The 19,239-nt window shown below is 42.7% G+C and overlaps 5 protein-coding genes and 1 non-coding gene across 6 annotated transcripts; 4 read left to right on the top strand and 2 right to left on the bottom strand.

The window, feature by feature from the left end:
* The first annotated feature begins 1,507 nt into the window (after positions 1-1,507).
* On the top strand, positions 1,508-3,994 carry BYT42DRAFT_587081 (uncharacterized protein). Its single transcript, XM_051570137.1, has one exon. The coding sequence runs from the start codon at positions 1,595-1,597 to the stop codon at positions 3,872-3,874; it is 2,280 nt and encodes a 759-aa protein (XP_051419193.1). The 5' UTR covers positions 1,508-1,594; the 3' UTR covers positions 3,875-3,994.
* A 301-nt stretch (positions 3,995-4,295) lies between these two features.
* BYT42DRAFT_479671 (uncharacterized protein) lies at positions 4,296-4,604 on the bottom strand (the record flags this gene model as incomplete). Its single annotated transcript, XM_051563672.1, has 1 exon — positions 4,296-4,604. A coding segment is annotated over one exon (309 nt), but the record flags the coding sequence as incomplete, so codon positions are not given.
* Positions 4,605-6,797: 2,193 nt separating this feature from the next.
* BYT42DRAFT_t138 lies at positions 6,798-6,869 on the top strand. The gene has a single exon. It is a non-coding gene; the product is annotated as a tRNA-Met (tRNA).
* A 4,585-nt stretch (positions 6,870-11,454) lies between these two features.
* BYT42DRAFT_618093 (HSF-type DNA-binding-domain-containing protein) lies at positions 11,455-13,029 on the top strand (the record flags this gene model as incomplete). The annotated part of the gene is made up of 4 exons (XM_051572247.1): positions 11,455-11,717; positions 11,798-11,950; positions 12,015-12,367; positions 12,455-13,029. 4 exons carry the CDS (start codon positions 11,455-11,457, stop codon positions 13,027-13,029), a joined length of 1,344 nt encoding a protein of 447 aa, XP_051419191.1.
* A 707-nt stretch (positions 13,030-13,736) lies between these two features.
* Positions 13,737-14,595, bottom strand: BYT42DRAFT_539918 (60S ribosomal protein L18-A). The gene is made up of 3 exons (XM_051565532.1): positions 14,584-14,595; positions 14,348-14,434; positions 13,737-14,264 (listed from the first exon to the last, which is right to left on the bottom strand). Exons 1-3 carry the CDS (start codon positions 14,584-14,586, stop codon positions 13,809-13,811), a joined length of 546 nt encoding a protein of 181 aa, XP_051419190.1. The 5' UTR covers positions 14,587-14,595; the 3' UTR covers positions 13,737-13,808.
* A 3,557-nt stretch (positions 14,596-18,152) lies between these two features.
* BYT42DRAFT_618091 (uncharacterized protein) lies at positions 18,153-18,720 on the top strand (the record flags this gene model as incomplete). Its single annotated transcript, XM_051572246.1, has 3 exons — positions 18,153-18,333; positions 18,444-18,535; positions 18,598-18,720. The coding sequence occupies 3 exons, from the start codon at positions 18,153-18,155 to the stop codon at positions 18,718-18,720; spliced, it is 396 nt and encodes a 131-aa protein (XP_051419189.1).
* Between the last annotated feature and the right edge of the window lie 519 nt (positions 18,721-19,239).

Below are 19,239 nucleotides of genomic sequence, written 5' to 3'. Positions count from 1 at the left end.
CAGTTCTACTAGAAGAAAGAGTCCAACAGTCTCAAGGGATTCTTTACAGTTTTTCCTTTTCCGATCTTTTCACATACAACAATGCCGTTTTATTTTGGTTGGATTCGCGTCGGCGACCCCATCGTTTTTTTATTCATGTCTGCCGCATCTTGATTAAAAAGTCACATAACGCAACGGCCAAAATACAATCTACAAACAATCAGTGTGGCAAGCTTGCTGTGCACAAACTTACCAGATTTCCCCCCGACTTGCATGATATGATATGTGCTGAAGAGACCAAAAAAAAAAAAAATTCGCGCTGCCATAAATAAGCCATTGTTCGGTTTTGCAAAGACCATTTCCACCCAAATTTAGGCAAATCGGTCCCATGATTCATCCTTGTATTCGAGAATGAAACAGCAGCGACCATTGTGGCTGACATGGTTGCCGTATGGTTATTGAACGCGATTTACTGTTTCTTTTTTGGAAAAAAAGCATCGATATAAAGGATTGTGTTCTCGCCTCTTGGTCTTCGTTTTCGTCAATTCGCTTCCTCTTCCTCTCTCTTTTACGCCAACTTTTACTCTCAAATCATATTCGCATTTATAAGAAACGCTCTCCGTCAACTGTAAAAAAGTAACTCTTGCTTATCAAAGGTACCGTTTCGTGCGCTTGAATGAGGAAACTTTTGGTTGTCACAGCTAACCTGTAGTTGTCGGTTTGTCAGTATTTCTTATCTGTACCCCGTTATCTTCATCGATCCAATGGCGAGTCCCACTGACATTGACAAGGTCAAAACAGTGATTACAACACGTCGATCCCTTCGGAGTCAAAAACCACTGGAACTAGATGATCCCATATGGGATGTATTTAATGCCGCTCATTACGACCTGTTGGCCGAATTGATCGAATCGCCCCTGTCACTTGTTGTCGATAAACATGAAGGTGTCTTGACGAGGAAACACTTCAGTGAAAACTACCCTGCCCAGTTTTATATTCGCGTACAAGAATGGAACAAAAACGAACTTCTGGATGCATTATTGCTATATTCGAAGACATTTCCAGCAGACGAAAATTGGGCTACTGAAGTTAGCTGGCAACTCGAGAACAAAGCGGATTCTACCCCTGTATCGCTACTTTACGCTGGCGTCACAATTTCCAAAACTTCCCGGAAACGTGCAGAATCGGACAGTTCACGAAGCATGAGTGGTGGCAGTCGCTTGCGCAATTGGCTCTCAGCGATCAAGTCCACACGACCCAATGTTTATACCATCCAGCAGCTCGGAGAACCGTCTACAACTGATCGTGAACACTTTCTCGCTCAAATCGGATATATCGAAGACATATTCATAAAGGCAATCGGATTTTGTTCTCTCAATTCAGCAAATGGTGGCTTCTATCCAGATTGGGTACCAGAGAGGAGTCTTCAAGATCTCTGGATGAAGGTAATGATATTTTGCGTATTATCTTTTTTGTATTCCTATCGCCCATGATGTAACCATACTGTCATTGATACCGATTGGACCTATATTGACTGTTTTATTGTTCATCATATTTACAGGTTATCGAAAAATATCACTATGTCAACCCAGTACCTGACGCGGATACATCTTCGATGGCCGACGATATCCAAGCACATTTCAAGGATTTCGGGAACTTTATCGCCAACATTTCGAGTACACTCGATATCACATCACCCACTGAAGCTTTTCTCAACTCAGTCATACGGCAAGCAACCCCACCAATTTACAAGGGCCATGTGGTGTCAGTCTTCATGGGCAAGGATGTGACAGTAGACAATTACAGAAATGCGACTTCATTTTGGGACAGAGCCAGCGGTCGATCAGCGGTCTTTCTCCGAAATCTTTTTGAACTCATGCATCGTCTTCGCCACAACCAAATTCGCTCGTTACAACTGCCTACCTTTATTAATATGTTCGGCGTATCTCCCAAGAATATTACGACCATTGCCTTACCGTACCTATCACGGTATCTTCGTATCGTTCGTCCTGTCGTTATTTGCGGCATGTCAAACCTTGTGTTTACGATGTTTCATACCGACACGTTGGCGTCTTCATGGCATCCTACTTCGTCAACATATATCAACTTTTTCGACAAGATGGAATCACCGCAACAGGAACCCGAATCAGAAGATACACTTATCAGTCTATTGAGCCTAATTTACGACGGAAAAATATCAACGACACGACTCGGGACATCGTATACGCGACACATTGGCGAACTTGCAATAATCCAGTATGGACCCGACCCCGCAAACATTTCGTTATATCTGCCTACCCGACATGCTGGCTCAATCAGTTATGATCCTGGAAAGGCCGCACTGGTGTCGCGAGAAATTTATCTGTCTCTTTGCTGTTACGAGGTGCTGAATGCCATTGTGTGCGAACGATTGTCTCGAGGTGACTTTCGACCTTCGACATCTGAAGAAATGATCACGTGGTATAACGGTATACGAAGGGAATATCGCGACAAATTAATGAAAGACGGCTTGTATGAACATTTGGATTCAACAAAACGAGACTTGACGTTATACAACAAATCCGTGCTGTCGACCAGATTAACGGCAGGAAAAAAGGCTCTCCAACGGGCGAACCTCACTAGCGACGACGAGGGGGATGTCAGTAGCGATGAGGAGGAGGAAACCTTACGGATTGACGGTCGATCATCCCGACCTCGGAACGAATTCCTTGGTGAACCAAACACGAAGCAACGTCAACAACAACTTGAGGATCTAAAGTCACAGCATCAGCATTGTATTGACCGGGGTTTGGTATTCTCCTGTGTAGCTTGTCCACGGTCCATGACACCCTTCACGGACGAATTTGATGCATGGTTTCTCAGGGTCAGCGCAGGAAAAGACATGCAGCGTGTGGCAGTGGCAACCGGCAACGATCCGACCAAAGGTCTGTCACCTGAGGAACTGGATGAGTATTGCCGGGTCCGTCAACTTGGGAGGTACGGAGCGCGGGCCAACAAGGACAAGAACGCTTTGGATCGACTGCATAACGTCCTTCGGTTACTATCCGACGAGCAACAATGCATGGGGCGGGTCAACGAGCGACATCGAGCGCCAGGTCACTTTAAGAAAGCCGCGTGTCAGAAGTGCGATGTGGAATTTATTAAGCACCATAACACGAAGCATGAGTGTGTAGTGGACGGTAGAACGCTCATGACACAAAAAGACGGTTTAGTTCACACTCATGTCTTTTACCCTCACGACATCATTGACGGCAGCGGTATAAACATTTCCCAGACGGACTTGGCGATATTGGGCATACAAGAATATGATGCATCTACGATTCTCAATGATATCCATTGGCGCCACAAAAACGACCGGACTCCAGGTTCCCTTGGTTTGGTCTATGCGACTGGTTCCCCGTCCCAAAGATTCTTGGTGACAATGGCGGTCGACAAAGATATCTGCTCCAATAATTTCGATTCTTCTCTCTCCGATTCGTGGCTTCACGAGACGAAATGTGCCGACCATCTTGTCCAGCATTTCACGGACGCAAACACGCGTGATTATCCCCTGGCAAAATTGACGTGTGGCGTGAAACAAATACCCGACTCGCCTTGCTCATTCTTGTCATACCGGATACCATGCCGACCTTCGGAACTCCAAAAGAAACGAGCACGAAACGATGACGGGACGAGGAAGGTCATAACCCCGGGATTTTTTACAACAAGTCCACAGCACCAGCATAATTGTCACGATGGAAAGCGAAGAAACAAAGCGACAGAGGTCCACCAGCCGTTTATCCAGACCTTCCATGAGTTACCTGTGCTGATTCGTCGCTTTCTCTGGTGGAAATCTCGGGGTGAAACAGAAGAAAGCGATTGGTCCGATATTCTCTTGTCATGGGGACAAGGCTGACACGATTAGGTGTCCCTTTTTCGATGGCTTTGTCTCTTGGAATTATTTTCTCTATTGATTTTTCTTTTCGTTTGGCTGCTCGCCCCTATTTGCATACGGGACTGTGCTGATAAATGGTCGTCTGATTAATATTGATAAAAATATAAAAAAAGGAAAAAAAAAAAACGACACGGGTTGATACAAGAACCATGTACAGGACCTTTTTTTTTGAAAGGGCTATTGGCCCGGTGTTTTATTTGCCCGTACGTCACAGTGAGCGGTACGAACAAGGCGTGAAATTAATGCATATTGTACATGAGAAGTAAAAGGATGAGGATGCATGGGGAAAACCGATGGTAGGGGCATGGGTTATGGGGAGATTATTTAACTAGTCAGAGTTTTGCATATTATTGACGTTGATGTGGCGATGGAGGTGCTTGAGAACAAATTGTCGGATGGTGTCGGTAGAGAAAGGAGTGTTGTCGAAGATGAAGTGCCAGTGGGCTTTCCATATACCTAAGAGAATGGTGGCGACTATGGTGGAGCTTGGAAGGATTGGCGGTGAGGGCGGAAAGGAGAACGAGTATAGGGCTTGTTGGACGGCGGAAGAAGTGGGTGAAAGAAGCAGGAAATCAGACCATAGTGTAGACCAGACTTGCCATTTGAGGGGGCAATCATAGAGGAAATGAGACATAGTTTCAGGCTGTGTGAGACATAGGCGACATAGAGGAGAGGGGAAATTATTCGGAAAGATGTGATGTAGAGTGGTCAAATGCGGGAGCTTGTGGTGGAGCAGGCGATACCATATGTTACGAAGATTCGTGTGTTCACAACACCGTACTGTACTGTAATACAGTATTGAAGAAAAATGGGAGAATACCAAGTCAGTATGGCAGTGAAACATGTTGTGTATAGTATGTAGTTAACATATCTGTAAACCTCAACAGGCCATTGTTGCCCGGAAGAACCAACCAAGTGGGCCACTTGCACCATCCGAGTAAGGAAGCCTCAAAACATCAGCTACAATGCACAGTAAACAAAAAACAAAAGAGAGCAGTATTCCACCCAAGAACAGGAAGCAATCAAGAACCGTAATGCTATTTTTTCGGATAAGTCGAAGAACAGGAAAAATAGGAGGTCGGGTGATGGCAGAAGGGAAGGTGGCATACCGTTGATTGAGAACTTCTGCTCACTACCCTTTCCTATTTAATTGAAGAGCTATCATATATTGACGATGCACGCAGTTTATGAATGAAAATATTTTACAGCCAGCGATGATAAAATTCAGAGTTATTTGAACGACTGCTTGCAGCCATATAGTATACATCGATGACGCTTAGTCATAAAAATGTTATCATACATAAAGAAAAACTACAGCAACTTCTCTATAGCTTCCTATTTCGAAGTGATCTGAATCGCCAACCGCAGGATAGCCGAAAAGGATTTCAAGCAGTTGTAGAAATCTCGACAAAACGAATCAGAGATCTGTTGTTTCTTGGGCCGAGCCATAATAACAAATGACTTAGAGGTATGCGTATGGCTGCTAACATCTTTGCTCACTGTCAACGTATTAAAAGCAATGAACGATGCAGCCAAGTTTCAAAAGATAGCAGCCTTGCGGAGGAATCGATTTCAAGCTGAAGTTGACAATGAAGTACTGGATTATGCCGAAGGTACTGCAATCGTATGAAAACAGACTGTGTATATAATATGTATATCCTAATGGTGAAATCCTTTAGGCTCAAGTGGTATGACCGACCGACCTTAAGCCAAGTAACCTGTCTGTTGCCACTTCTTTCTCCACCCATTCAAAGACAGATACACAGACACAGATCAAAACTTTCCATTTGCTCTGCTTTAAATACGGGCTAAGTCTTCAGTGCCCGTCCTGTCAAGTAGTGTCCACACATCATCCTATTACTTCAGCATCAAGTCAACAACAATCATAAAAACAATAATTTATTGAATGATCGTATAAATACAGATCAAGGGTCAAATAATAAACGATATCTCGGGTTTCCAAAAGACTTACTGTACTTTGTCTCCTGATTGTACCATTTTGATCCCTAAATTTAACATTATCATCCGACCAAGGGCATCATATTTTGATGCCCTTGGTAAACAATATGCAAAATACTCATAATTTATGCTTGAAACCAATCGCAGTAGACAGCTGGAGAGAGCTTTTCCGAAATTCTAAACGAGCATCGACAAAGTGTAGTAACTCTTGCCAAGGAACATGATTTGGTAAAAATTGAAACATGCTGTCAGTTCATGATGAGCTTAATATTATTGCAAAAAAGAGCCTTAGCTGTTCTCCACTGACTTATTCAGCGCATTGAGCCGCATCTACTATTTCCATGTAACCATAGATAAGACATCTGGCAAAAGCTACCGGAGTGCTTGCATGATGGAAACAACCAGGACTTGCGTTTGTTTGATAGCCTGTACTATTTACCCATAAGGCGATAGAAATGTGCCGAGAGCTGAACAAAGCGTAATGGTCAAAAGCCGCGAACTTCATACCCAATGTCCAATCGATGATATAAAGGAATATTGACATGATAAAATAAAATAAAATAAAAAAGACATGAAAAACACTGGTCCGCGTGAAAAACACTGGTTCGCCCTTTTATAGCGTCGGAAGCTTTAGATAGTAGTCCATACACAAAACCTCCAACTCATTTATAGGAGCACCAATATTTTTTGACAAGTGCAATCTATCACTCTGCCAAGACTCTGGCCCAAGTAGCTTCTCAATCCAGGAACAGCAAGGGCTCTGGGATACACTGCCTACCCGTCCAGCGGGCCTATGTGACTGTCAATTTCCTGCACCTCCGTTGCCCCAAACAATATCGTTGGCATTAACTTTGACCAATAAAATCTCGTGCAAAATACTTCTTTAACCTCTTATAATTGTAGAATGCAAGAAAATAACAACGGGAGCGGCTTAGCACAGAGGAAGTGCGTTGGGCTCATAACCCAAAGGTCGGAGGATCGAAACCTCCAGCCGCTAATCTTTTTTCCTCATTTTTGGTGAGGGGAAAATATTTTGTTGGGGCATCGGGAAAAATAATATTTTTTTGGGTGACCGACAGGTTTTTTTTGCCGAGCGTTGCACTGAATGCTCTATGCAGCGGTGTAGGATGCATGCGTGGGTGACGGTAGGATAAGTGAGTAGGATGCGATTGTGAAAGAGGGATAGTGCAAGGATATATTTTTTTTTGGTGGATATGAAAACGGCAAAAAATCGAGTTGCGAATGGCAACGGTGGGACAAAATGAAAGAAAAGGAAGAGAATGTGTCGTTACCAGGTGGGCTCCTACTTTTTTTTTTTTTTTTCTAATGTTTTTCCTTTGAACAAGGATGAGGATAAAGAAACAATGAATCAGTGTTGAGTGCATACGTAAGCTGCAGCCATGTAATATTTTATAATAAAAAATAAAAATAAAAAAAAGAGAATCGAGAACAAGACCTCACCCAGTGAAGTGGATTGGAAAGTGGATGGAAACGTAGATCGTGGCAAGATAAATCAAGAACAAGGGCTACAGTGTATCATGGGTGGGCACGTTTTTTCTTTTCACAACAAAAGGACACCGTTGGTGTCCCATACCGCCTGGGTAACGAACGCTAAATGGGTTCTTTATTTTGATAATTAACCAAAAGGGAGGAGCGAGTGAACGACTAGGACTAGGACTAACGTAAAATTAACAAAAAAAAAAAAAAAAAAAGGAATACATATATCGTCGCGGCTGTGGTAATAACGATGGTAAAAATTGTGCAAGGTGTTGTGCTTGTAGTTAACAGTACGTAAAGAAGGGCCTGACAACTGTTGCTTTATTCTGAGAATGACAAGAAAAAAGTGGACTAAAATAAATAATCGAAAACTATCAGAGAGAAAAATATCCATCATGGCTGTGGCAGTGGTAAAGATCAAAAAAACTTAAGGCAAGGTGTTGCACTTGTATTTTAACCGTGGGGAAGACTTGGGCAAGTGGTGCTTTATTTATTTGCGGTGGTGGCGGTGATGAAAAGGAAAAAAAAAAAAAAGTTGTTGGCCATGTTACGTACTTGATAGTGCCTTCCTGGAAACTACCAAACGTTTTAACCCAATGAATAACAAGGTACAATCGTAATATCCAAAACGCATCGGGGCTATATGGCCATGGTAACGGGGCACCCAATGATCAAGGCTTTCAAAGTCGGTTGGTCATCCAACGTATGGCTCTTTTTACTGATATCAACATAAAATTTCGGTTTATCCATAAAGATCATCATTTCCAGTTTACTATTTTTTGGGTGAAGGTACAGGTCAAGCATAGACCTCGAAAGTGAGCAGATGGTGACTATTTCAGAGCGTGATGTATGCAGTCCATTCATGTTCAACGATACGTGACAAATCGAAAATGAAAAATAAAATAAGCAACATCCTTTTTCAATGTCTCCCTCTTTTGACTACAATTGTCATGATGGAGAGCAAATCATCCATACGCTCCTCCACCTGCCACCGGCAGCGAAAAAAAAGAACACCTGCTGGTATACCTATCCCCATTTCCCAAGCAAAATTTGTAGAATTTTTACACTCTGTAAAAATCATTCTCCTCCCTCGAAGGCTACAATCATTCTTTTTTTTTTTTTTTTTTTCAAGTTGGGCCATTGGACAGCTGTCTTTGCATGCATCAGATGCCCTGAGCGTTGGCGAGGATTCTACGTACCACCTTGTCAACCATTGGTGCAATGGCATGACCATCGTGCAAACCTGGTAATCCTTTTTTTTTTTTTTTTTTTTTGTTAATGACTATTACTTTTTGTGCAGAACCTTGTCCCCTAAATAACCAAACCTGGCTTGTTTCCATTAGATTAGAACGCCCAAAAGCCTTTGAAAAAATTCAAAGTCCATATTTCATTGCAAATAATAGGAACAATGCTTTTGATGAAGGTTCACATAGAAAGAATGAGATGTCAGTCAAAAAAAAAATCAAGTAACCCAGTCCTGGCATCAGTAACAGTATGATCCAGAGGCTTGTAACTCTGAGGACCCCGATTTGGTTTGCTTTGATTTATCCCATGTTTTTTTGATCCGTGTCCTTGGAAAGTATGAAAGCATGATCTTCTTGGCCTAATGGTTGGCAACACCACCCCCTCCCCCCAAAAAAAGGGAAAAACCGTTAACTAGCAAAGGAAATTAAGCTTAGAAAAAAAAAAACTATTGTATCGTTGGCCTTCAGCTATGAGTTGAGACGGGTGACCCCCAACCAACAACTTGGCTGGGCAAGTTGTTGTAACTTGTTCCCCTATCCCACCCCCATCCAACTTATAGCTATTCCATGGGCTCGGGAGCCGGCTCGTCTGGTCGGAAGCCTACAAAATGTCAGTACCATCAAAACTTCCCTACAAAACGGTTAGTATTGTCAAAACTGCCCTACAAAATGGTTAGTACAAGCAAAACTGCCCTACAAAATGTTAGTATAACCAAAACTTGCTGAAACGCCAATCAGCGGGCATCGAGTCGTCACCGGAAGAGAAGCGAAGCGGGCAGAACAGAACAGAACAGTGCAGCACAGAGCAGAGCAGACACGTCTTGAAGCCTACGAAATGTTAGTATCTTCCCAGCTGCCCTACAGATGTTAGTACTATAGAGAGGTCGGTCGGCAGTGTGTGATGGTCAAAGGGGACGTCTGAGGAGAGAAGAAGGAAAAAAAAAAAATGAACCGGGAAGAGGAAGGAACAAAATTTTTTGCCGCAGCACCCTTTTTTTTCCCTTTTTTTTTTTTTTTTTTGTCAATGCAATAGACGGTTGAAAGGCAGCCATCGAATGAAAAAGTCGAAAAAGGCTAGCCTTGCGAGAATTAGGTGTAGAGAGACGTTCCGCATTTGTATCGACGCGTAAAATTAATTCATTGGTATCCCCGCAACCATGGGGAAGCAACAAGAAGGTTTCGCACTATGAACAGTCACACCTCTTGAAGAAAAAGACAAAAAAGACGGTGCAGAAGAAGCCCAAGCGGACATTTTTAGATTTTCAAGTTCGAAAGGCATCGAACCTGATATTCGATCGCTGGCTCCCGTTCAAGATTATCCTGTCCCATGACATTGGCGTTCTTTTACTTTTTGTTTACATCGTTATAAATCTGAAACCTGCTTGGCATGGCGAACCCATAGAAACTCGAAGCATCCGGTTAGAGACGCCCCGAGCCGAGTTACGATATGAAGATGAGCTTGAGAATTGTTTGTATCTGTATTTTTTTTTTTTTCATTCGCTTTTGGCTGCCTATTGTATCTCACACATCTCTTTTTAGAAGGAGAATCTGATCCGACAGATACTGTTCGATCAATAATGGATGATATGTCTACAGTCTACAAAGAACAATTAGCCCGTTCTAATGACCGATGGTAAACATCGACTCTTATTTCCCAGCGGCATTTGTGTGAGAGCGGAGACAATCTGAAAGTGTTGGATTATGGGTGGCAGCCTTTTATGTCAAGGAGACAAGGACAACGCAGCAGTGGCAAAAAAATGAATCACAGGCAACCATGGGAGAGATGAAGCAAGGAAAGAAAATCGAAATCATTGTCACCATTTACGGTATTAAAGTGTTATGCAAATATGGTATCGTTTTTTATTACAAGAGAATTTGAATGCGAAAAATTTATCACATAAAATGAATTGCAGCAATTGGACCAGACTTAGCAGCACGAGTGTCGTCGAGATATGTGCCTAAATCCTGTATACGAAAGCGAGTTGAGCCGCGGTTCAGTCGCATACGCAGGGATCGGAACAAAAACTGCTGATCCATCCGGGATTCGGCATCGAGGATAATGCAATCTTTATTTGCTCCGTCTGCCTGCGAAAAAAAGAATTAGCTTCACAACGGTGACACTATCACTACCATGGTTGAGTATTTCCTTTCAATTACTTCTTGACACTTTTTGGCCAGTATTCTTCATGCCTTGTAAATACCGGTCATCTATTATGGAGTATCATGTACTTTCAAGTGTGGTATATCTATTGAACAGCGTGCTAAAGTAGCCATAGTGTACCCAGCACGAATAAAAAGTGTACGGGTACCTGTGACGGACAGAGTTGATCATTTTAAACTATTCGCTACGTAGGAAACGAACCTTTTCCTATCCGAGTATCTCGTCTGAAAAATAGTAAAAAAGCGCATTGGATGAGGGCACACCATATTGCAAGGCACTCAGTCTAGGTAGGGGAAACAAAAAGGAAGAAAAAACATAGTTGACATTCATCAACAGTGCATGGATGGGTTGACTGATACAGTGCCAGTGGACAGCGATCGTCTCTAGACAAGCGAATTTTTTTGGGGGATTGATGCACACAAAATTATTTGCTGGCCAAAGGGCCACCTTGAAATACTCGCTATTGATGCCTTGATTTTTGGAAACGGTGCGTGCAGAATGGGGTTTGCCAAGAACCTAATAGCCAATTCGATTCTCTTCTCCACAGCAATGTATTTTTAGATCTCAATGTCGGGCTCTCAATTCTCCACTTTCTTTTTTCAACATACGATGCGTGACCTTGACAATCCCGTTGAACAAAGGCTTTTGTTTTTTTTTTAATTTCATTTTCCAATACTATTATGAACCATAGAAAGACCTCATCTCAGTCGTCTATCGGCATATCGCCACAAGCCATGTTCAATAATAGCTCAGTTTCTTCAGGGTCTCCTCTGAGCTCGCCTTTGGCGTCTCCCATCAGCTCACCTTACATGACGCCAGGCGACTCTTCGTCCTGGGACCAGCTTCAGAATCAGTTTTCGCAACAAATGTCACTACAGCCTCCATCTACCCAACCCGTAACGAAATCCAATGCCAACAATACCTTTGTACATAAGCTTTACAAGTAATGGAACTCTCCGCTTTTACTGGCCATGGGCCTGGCCTTTTGTTTCTGCTTTACTGATGCCTTTCATCATCATGTAGTATGGTGGTTGATAAACAATACCAGCATCTGATTGCTTGGACATATACCGGCACATCGTTCATTGTTTGCAACATTACCGACTTTTCACGAGATGTTTTACCAAAGCATTTCAAGCATAATAACTTTAGTAGTTTCGTACGGCAATTGAACATGTAAGTTGCCATGAATTTGAACAAAAAAGAGACCCGCTTTGCTTACCGTGACCCAATGTGTAAGGTATGGTTTCCATAAAGTGAACAAGTCACCGCGTGGTCATCGTACTCTGGCAGAGAACCAGATTTGGGAGTTTTCTCATCCCAAATTTTTAAGGGGAAGAGCCGACTTGTTGGACGAAATCAAACGCAAGGCCTTGGATAACGATGTTGTTCGACGAGATACCGGCGATATGAATTCTCACATGACCATGATGCAAGTGGCGCATTCCGAAATGATGCAACAATTGGGGCAATTGCAAGAAAACTTTTCACAAGTAATGAAGGAACTTTCAGAAACAAGACGAAGGCAAGCTCAGCAGCAGTATATGCTAAAGAGTATGATGGACTTTTTAGCACAACAATATGGGGCACCACGTGAGTCGATGCCCATCTGGGATTCATTCATGATTGAGATTACTGACCATTCATCTTCGTGAACCATTGCGACGTCTGCAAAAATAGTACAATTGCCTTCCGATTACACCTTTGAAGCCTATGATTCCAAAGTGGACTCTGAAAGGCCGCCTTCCATTTATGTGACTTCGCCCGATGTTCATACGCAACAACAACAATTACAAACACTTTACATGTCAATGGAAGGACAGCCAACAAGACCGTCACCGTCTCCAACCTCTCATTCATCCGGATCCACCGCTACGCACCCAAACAGACCACCGCCTTTGACAGTTCAAACACAAAACATTCATCCATCATCACCCTTGAACATGAACATACCTTTCCACTCGATGGACACCAATCATCAACCTGTATCACCATCTTCATTGAGCGCCTATCAATCTGCTGTTAATACACCTCTACCGCCAAGTCCGAATCCGAATGCCTTCTTATCCGATGATGAAGCCGCAAGCATGTATAGCCCACATAGTCCTCATACACCTAATAATTACATCCAGTCGTCTGAGCCAAACGTACAACAAGCGCATCAGCGATTCGCAATACCAACAGCCGTCAGCCATCATACAAATGATTCAATGTCCTATGCTATGGGTGTAACCGAACCTGCAGATTGCATTTGAAAGTAGATACGCGTAATCATGAATGATTCCATTTTCTTTTTTTGTTTTTGTTTCATAATCTCTATCCCCCCTCTTTTGTTCTACCAAATCAGTTTTTACTCGGTCGATTATGGTGTAGGTTAGCATTTTTTATTCGTTGAACAACAGTTGCCCATCCACGTTTTGACGAAAGCGTATCGACCCTAGCAACGCCTTGAGCATGGCATTGTGTTATGCTCAGGTTTAAAAAAAAATTCTTGTAGCAACGAGTCATCACCACGCAACCACGCGAATGCTCCGATATCCATCGATAAGTTTATGCAACTTGGATGCGTCCTGCATCAGCATTGCTGTGGATTGAAGGACGCGGTGCATGTTAATTACCCCGAGATCAGCATCAGCCCACACCACATGAATAAATATCTGTTTGCGATGAGACCCAAATCCCAAAGTTTGTAATCCCATGTTGGCAACCCCACAAAGAGATACACTGGTCTCTGAGCGGCCCTTCTTCCTCCCTCCTCCCAAATCTTCCTATTTTCCATGAATCTCATACAAACGAGCTATGGCATCCACAGACCCATCAATACAAGCAAAGAGGTAGTTGGCATCAATCCGAGCGACGCACCCAATCCCAGCCTATGCTGCTTGTCTTCGTCCAAAATTGTCGTCCTTTTCTCGTATACAATAACAACACATCCACTCGAGATAACATTGCCAACACCGCCTCACGTTTTTCCATTTGAATGAAAGGAAATTGGCTTTTATGACACGTATCAACATGGTACAGAAAATGTAATTTAAACCTTGAAGCCACGGCTGGCACGCTTACCACGAGCACGCTCAAATTTGCGGCCCTTGGAACGAACATAGGGCTTCTTGTTCTTGTGAGGACCCATACCGAAATGCTTAACGGCTTCACGGCTGTTCTTGGCACCACGAACCAAGATGGTGTTGGAACCGGTGGGGGCACGGAGAGCCAACTGATCCAAGGTCAAAACTTCACCACCAGCCTTCAAGATGCGGGCCTTGGCGGTCTTGGTGAAACGAAGAGCAGCAACGGAAAGCTTGGGCACTTCGAGCAGACGAGAATCATCAGTGACGGTGCCAACAACGACAATGGTCTTTCCGTCCTTGGCATTCTGAGCCAAGCGAGAGATGGTGACGGGAGGACGGTTGATACGAGACATAAAGAGACGCTTCAAAACGACTTTGTTGAACTGGGCGTCGGTACGGCGGGCAAGGAAGCGGTAAAGCTATCATTTTATGATCACAAAAATCATCAATTCACGTTCCTTGCACTTTCTTCGGTTGACGGAGACGTATCGCTTTGAATTACCTTGACCAACAATGCCAAGTAGACGTTGTCCGACTTGGGAGCAGTGCGGTTAGTGTTCTTTACGTGATGATGCTTAAGGTCGATACCCTATTCAAAGAACAAAAGGTAGTTTTAATAATTCGTTGCTCATCCGATAAAAATGCGGTATCATCGTTCATCCATCCGTTTATATTCATGTTTGTTATCTATGATCGACCATCCCCGCTCTGTTGATGCTCATCATCCACATCACATACCATTGTTAAGCCGATTAGGAAAGAAGGATTGCCTCTGTTCAGCGAACCATTGTCCTCAAGTGGGTCCGTCGATTTGTCCGAGGGGTGCTGTTCTGTGAAAATGCACAGTTCGAGCCGTTCTGCCGGAGCGTGACTGCTTTTGGCACTAGATCGCAGGCTCAGCGACGGTCAGTGAAGAGGTTCACCTTTGCGTTTTCAATCACGCGATGAAGATGCCTGAATATAATTAGTATTAAGTAACCAGTCCACGGAAGCTCGCAGGTGCTCATCATTTGGAGATGGGTAACATTGATCCTTTTCTTTCACAGTCGTTTGGGGAATAAAATAAAGAACCATGCAGTCTTTCGCTTAAAAACTGTGATATTGACCGAAAGGAAAAAATGGTCGAGCTGCTTATTACCGCAATGTCCCTGTATTTCTCGGCATTGTCTTAAGTTTACGCTTTCAACCATCGAAAATGAATACAGGATACTTTTCAGTAGCATTTGTAGTCTCTGGAAGAGTGAGACCACTATCCATCTACTATTTGGTTGATTGGTCCCTTTTTTCATAGCCTTATCCCCAAGTTCTCTTCAACCATTCAAGTCAATAAAAACAAGGTTGAATTATGGAGAAAATGTTCTACACCGCGAGCTTCGCGGCAGGGCGAGGATTTTATCACCAAGCATAACAGTAAATAACAGAGCTTTATCGCCAAATCCAATTTTGATTATCGTAGTCAAGGAAACCACGCAATTCGCGGACCAATACACACATCAGTGTTGATATTCTCGGTAGGAATTCTTGAAACAACCCCTTTAATGATATTTAGTATGAAATAAGTCCTGTAGAAAATAGGAAACATCGAGCCTATCAAAGTTTTTTTTTTCTTCTTTTCCTTTGCTGAATTCTCTTTCGTTAATGTGTCTTTCTGATTGGAACACAAATGTGCTCAGTCATCACTGAGAGTAAAGAAGACTAGGTATATTCGTTATTCCATATTTGATGTGGAGAAAAGCCATACTACCGACCAACAATGGTTCCGGCGCGTGCTCAGCATATTGACCATCGCTAAATAATACAATACTGCGTACTCGCATGATTCCTCCGGGCAACAAAGGCCCGTCTGCGACCAACAGATACAATTACTAATCAAAAGTACTGCCATCCTGACTTGACATTTTTTTCCGTTCCTCCTCCGCTTGACCACATCATATAGACTGTCTTGTTATTCGCATTGTTTGTTATCTGTCTGCTCTCGGATAACCCATCCCCTAACCTTTTCTTTTTTTCCTCTGTCATTTTGAGCACTGGGCTTCTGGACTGGTACTGCAATTGATGGCCGAACTCATTAGACTATATGCGAAGTGTAAATCCGAATCTTATGCTACTTAAACCGTTTTCCCACAATAATGAAGCATTGATTTCTTTCTTTCTGCCACACATGTCCCAAGCAGCACAATCAACGTTGATCCCTCTACAGTTTATTCAACTTTGAAGTCACAAAAAAATGGGTGTTCAAATGACCAATAAAAAAAATGGAGAAACAACCAAAGAGAAATCAGATTGAACGAAACAAATTGGGAAAAAGAGCATAAGTCAAAAAATGTGGTCAGACAGACGAAAATAGAAAAAGAGCAAGTCAGTATGACTATATAACAAAAAATGTTGAATGCAGCTGGATTACCTGCAACATCTACAGGCCTTCGTTTCCCGGAAAAACCAACCAAGTGGGCCAGGACGGACTACGCAGTACTGTTCAGCGCTTGTCGAACGTGGAGAGCACGCGCCGGAACCGTCGATGGTCGGCCAGTTGAATAAATCAATTATAGGAAAATCATATTTAGAATTACAAATTTCTATTCTTAAAGGATCAACAGCCTTGAGCTTACTTTCAGTTCAATGCAAAAAAAAAAGACAACCTCGGAGAAAAAGATGAGCTTGAAAGGTAGAATGGAGGTTCGGGGAAAAGGAAAGAACTTTGGCAGACGCGGTGGGATGTCCATTTATAGACTTTTTTGATGGACTGCTGTTGAGCCAGTCACTGTTGGGAAATCTCGTGAAAAGTATCATCGCATTAGCTGCGATGTACCAAAAAATAAGGGTGGGGAGTGGTAATAGAGCAGAACTCAAAGAAGCAAACAAAAAACTTTTCATGTCTTCAAACCAAATGTAAACCTAGACGCGGTACTACAAGAAGCTTTTGTGGTCTCTTGCATCCGAATAAGGAGGCCTCAAAACATCAGCTGCAATGCACAGTAGACAAAAAAAGAGAGAAAGAGAACAGTGTTCCACGGAATGACAGGAAGCAATCAAGAATCGTGATACCATTCTTTAGGATAAGTCGAAGTACAGGAAAAATAGGGACCGGATGATATCAGAATTGAAAGGTGGCATCATCCATGATCGAGAACTTCTGTTCACTTGCCTTTACTATTTGAGTGAAGAGTTGTATTGTTCATTTACGGTACATGCGGTTATGAATGAAAAATATTTTACAGGCGGTGACGACGACGAAATTCGTAGTATGTGAACACTTGCCACTACATCTGCTCACCGCTATGTATCAGCTCAATTCTAAAAACATCGATGTAAATACGGACGAGTCCACAAAAGTTGCCACATGTGCGTAACACTATAATAAGACATTCTCCGGTCGTATGCAACGCCGACATCAAAATGGTCAGCCTTTATCGGCTTAGGTGTCATTTTATCCTAAAATAGAAGAAAAATAAACGGATCCCTCTACCGGAATCATCCGCCAGACGCAAAATCAACCTCCAAAATTTCGTGTCTTTATTACCTCAGGAAATACTGAGAGTTATCTTTTCGTACTTATCCTTCAGTGAAATGCCCGTTCAATGCTCTGCAGTATCCAAGACATGGCACTATTTTGTTATGAGCTGGGGTTGGGAAGACCTCGGCTTTGGTTTTGATCCTCAACGTTCTTTGACTCTTCCCGCTTCCTGTATAATGCAAATTTACGATGCCTTTCTGATTTCCACGCGTCTGATTACCAAGGTGAGGAGATGGAAAAAATCCTGCAAATACTCGTGCAAAAATACCCGAAAAATTGGCAAGTAAAAAGTACTTGATTTAATCAACAAATGACAGAAAGAAATTTACCAAGTTGACTGCATATTTCACAGATCTATTCGATTGTCAAGTGCCACATTCTGTCTTTCTTCTTCGAAGGCTCTGTTATATCGCCAGCCACATTACGCAGTTGATGCTGGAGGACTGCTATATAGAGATGCACACAATGATTCTTTTAATCCTCTACACGCAGCATACCTTGATAGACTTATCGATTATCGATTGCGAAGACCACAAATCAATGAGTCAAGCTTGGATATTCTCTTCGCCATTCCCCTCACTACTCAAAATTCGCTCAATATCTCTGAGCATGTACTCCTTACACCACCTCATTACTACACAGTTTTCGGATTATTGGTGGCCGCGTGTCCTGACCTTCGACAGTTTTATTTATGCCATAAGGACAGCAGCAACGCCTCATGCCTCTTTCGATTACTCAAAGCATGTTGTCCGCATATGGAAAGCATCAATATTGATGCCCCCCCCCCCCCTTCATGTACCGAAGTAGCCCACTTTATGACAAGATTTATTCGCGAAACACAAGAGCGGGACCGGGACTCCGTGAGTTTATGATAACACAATTGGAGGAAACGCCAGATAAAGTTATTGAAGCCGCACTCAAGAATCAGCAAGAAAGTCTAGAAATTCTCAGATTGGAAGAATTACCGGAAAGATGTAGACTTCCACACTATGTGAGCCATTTTATGTGGCTCGATTATGTGAACTATCGCTGAAAGAGTCTACGGTGTTTGAAAAAAGCCATGTATGCGCTTTGATCGAAAAAGCCCCCTTGCTACAAGTCATTAATCTGTCAGATTTTGAGCATACGACCGATCGAGTCATGGAAACAATGGCCAAACTGGAGCATCTGGCGAAGGTGGATGTTTCATATTCGGTTGTCACAGCTATTGGCGTGCGCATACTGCTGGCCAATGCCAGACGTTGAAAGTGCTGACGGTGATTGATTGTGGTTCGCTGGAGCCTGATATCATTCAATACGCCGAAGACATTCTCGGAGAATCGCACGTCAGATACAAGGACCCTGAAACGGATTCAGAATAACCACGATCGATACTGCACAAGCTCCGACAGGGTTATACTATGCTCATTGTACTTAAATATCTTCGCAATAAAATAAAAATTCTTTAAAATCTGCATTATCGTGGTGATGTGTTTGGAACTGGGATCCAGTCAAATTGCTTTACCTGTGATGGGATTGGCGTGGGGTAGCATCATTTCTTGCGGAACTTCACGAAAGGTCGATACTGTTTCCATTGCGTGTTCTTGAAAACGTTGTGATTCAATCTGCCTGTTACTAACCAGAACGATCAAATTGGTACTAGAAAAACTATATTGCTTCAGAATTCGAAGGAAATATTTAAAGTTGAATCAAGGTTAATAGGGGTCTTGAAGAATACGCTGTGCGATCAAACTCCAAAAAGTGATTATGATTTCAAAAATCAAAACTTGCACTGCATGCAAATGCGAGTTAGGAATCTGTAAGCTTGAATATCAATGTGATGCGTTTAATTTGTAATGCATTAGAGAGCGGTAAGAAAGAGAAGCATCCATTGTATGATC

This window comes from Radiomyces spectabilis, assembly GCF_025331425.1.
Source record: "Radiomyces spectabilis strain NRRL 2753 chromosome Unknown BYT42scaffold_15, whole genome shotgun sequence".
Taxonomy (NCBI): Eukaryota; Fungi; Mucoromycota; class Mucoromycetes; order Mucorales; family Radiomycetaceae; genus Radiomyces; species Radiomyces spectabilis.
Note: the sequence above shows the minus strand (reverse complement) of the source record. Positions and strands in the feature narration are given on the sequence as shown.

What these genes read in the sequence shown, in the direction of transcription:
- BYT42DRAFT_587081 (XM_051570137.1), top strand. Translation starts at nt 1,595, where the DNA reads ATGGCCGACGATATCCAAGCACATTTCAAGGATTTCGGGAACTTTATC.
- BYT42DRAFT_539918 (XM_051565532.1), bottom strand. An exon ending in ACTTGGCATTGTTGGTCAAG is followed by an intron (nt 14,265 to 14,347) that starts GTAATTCAAAGC and finishes ATAAAATGATAG; the next exon opens with CTTTACCGCTTCCTTGCCCG.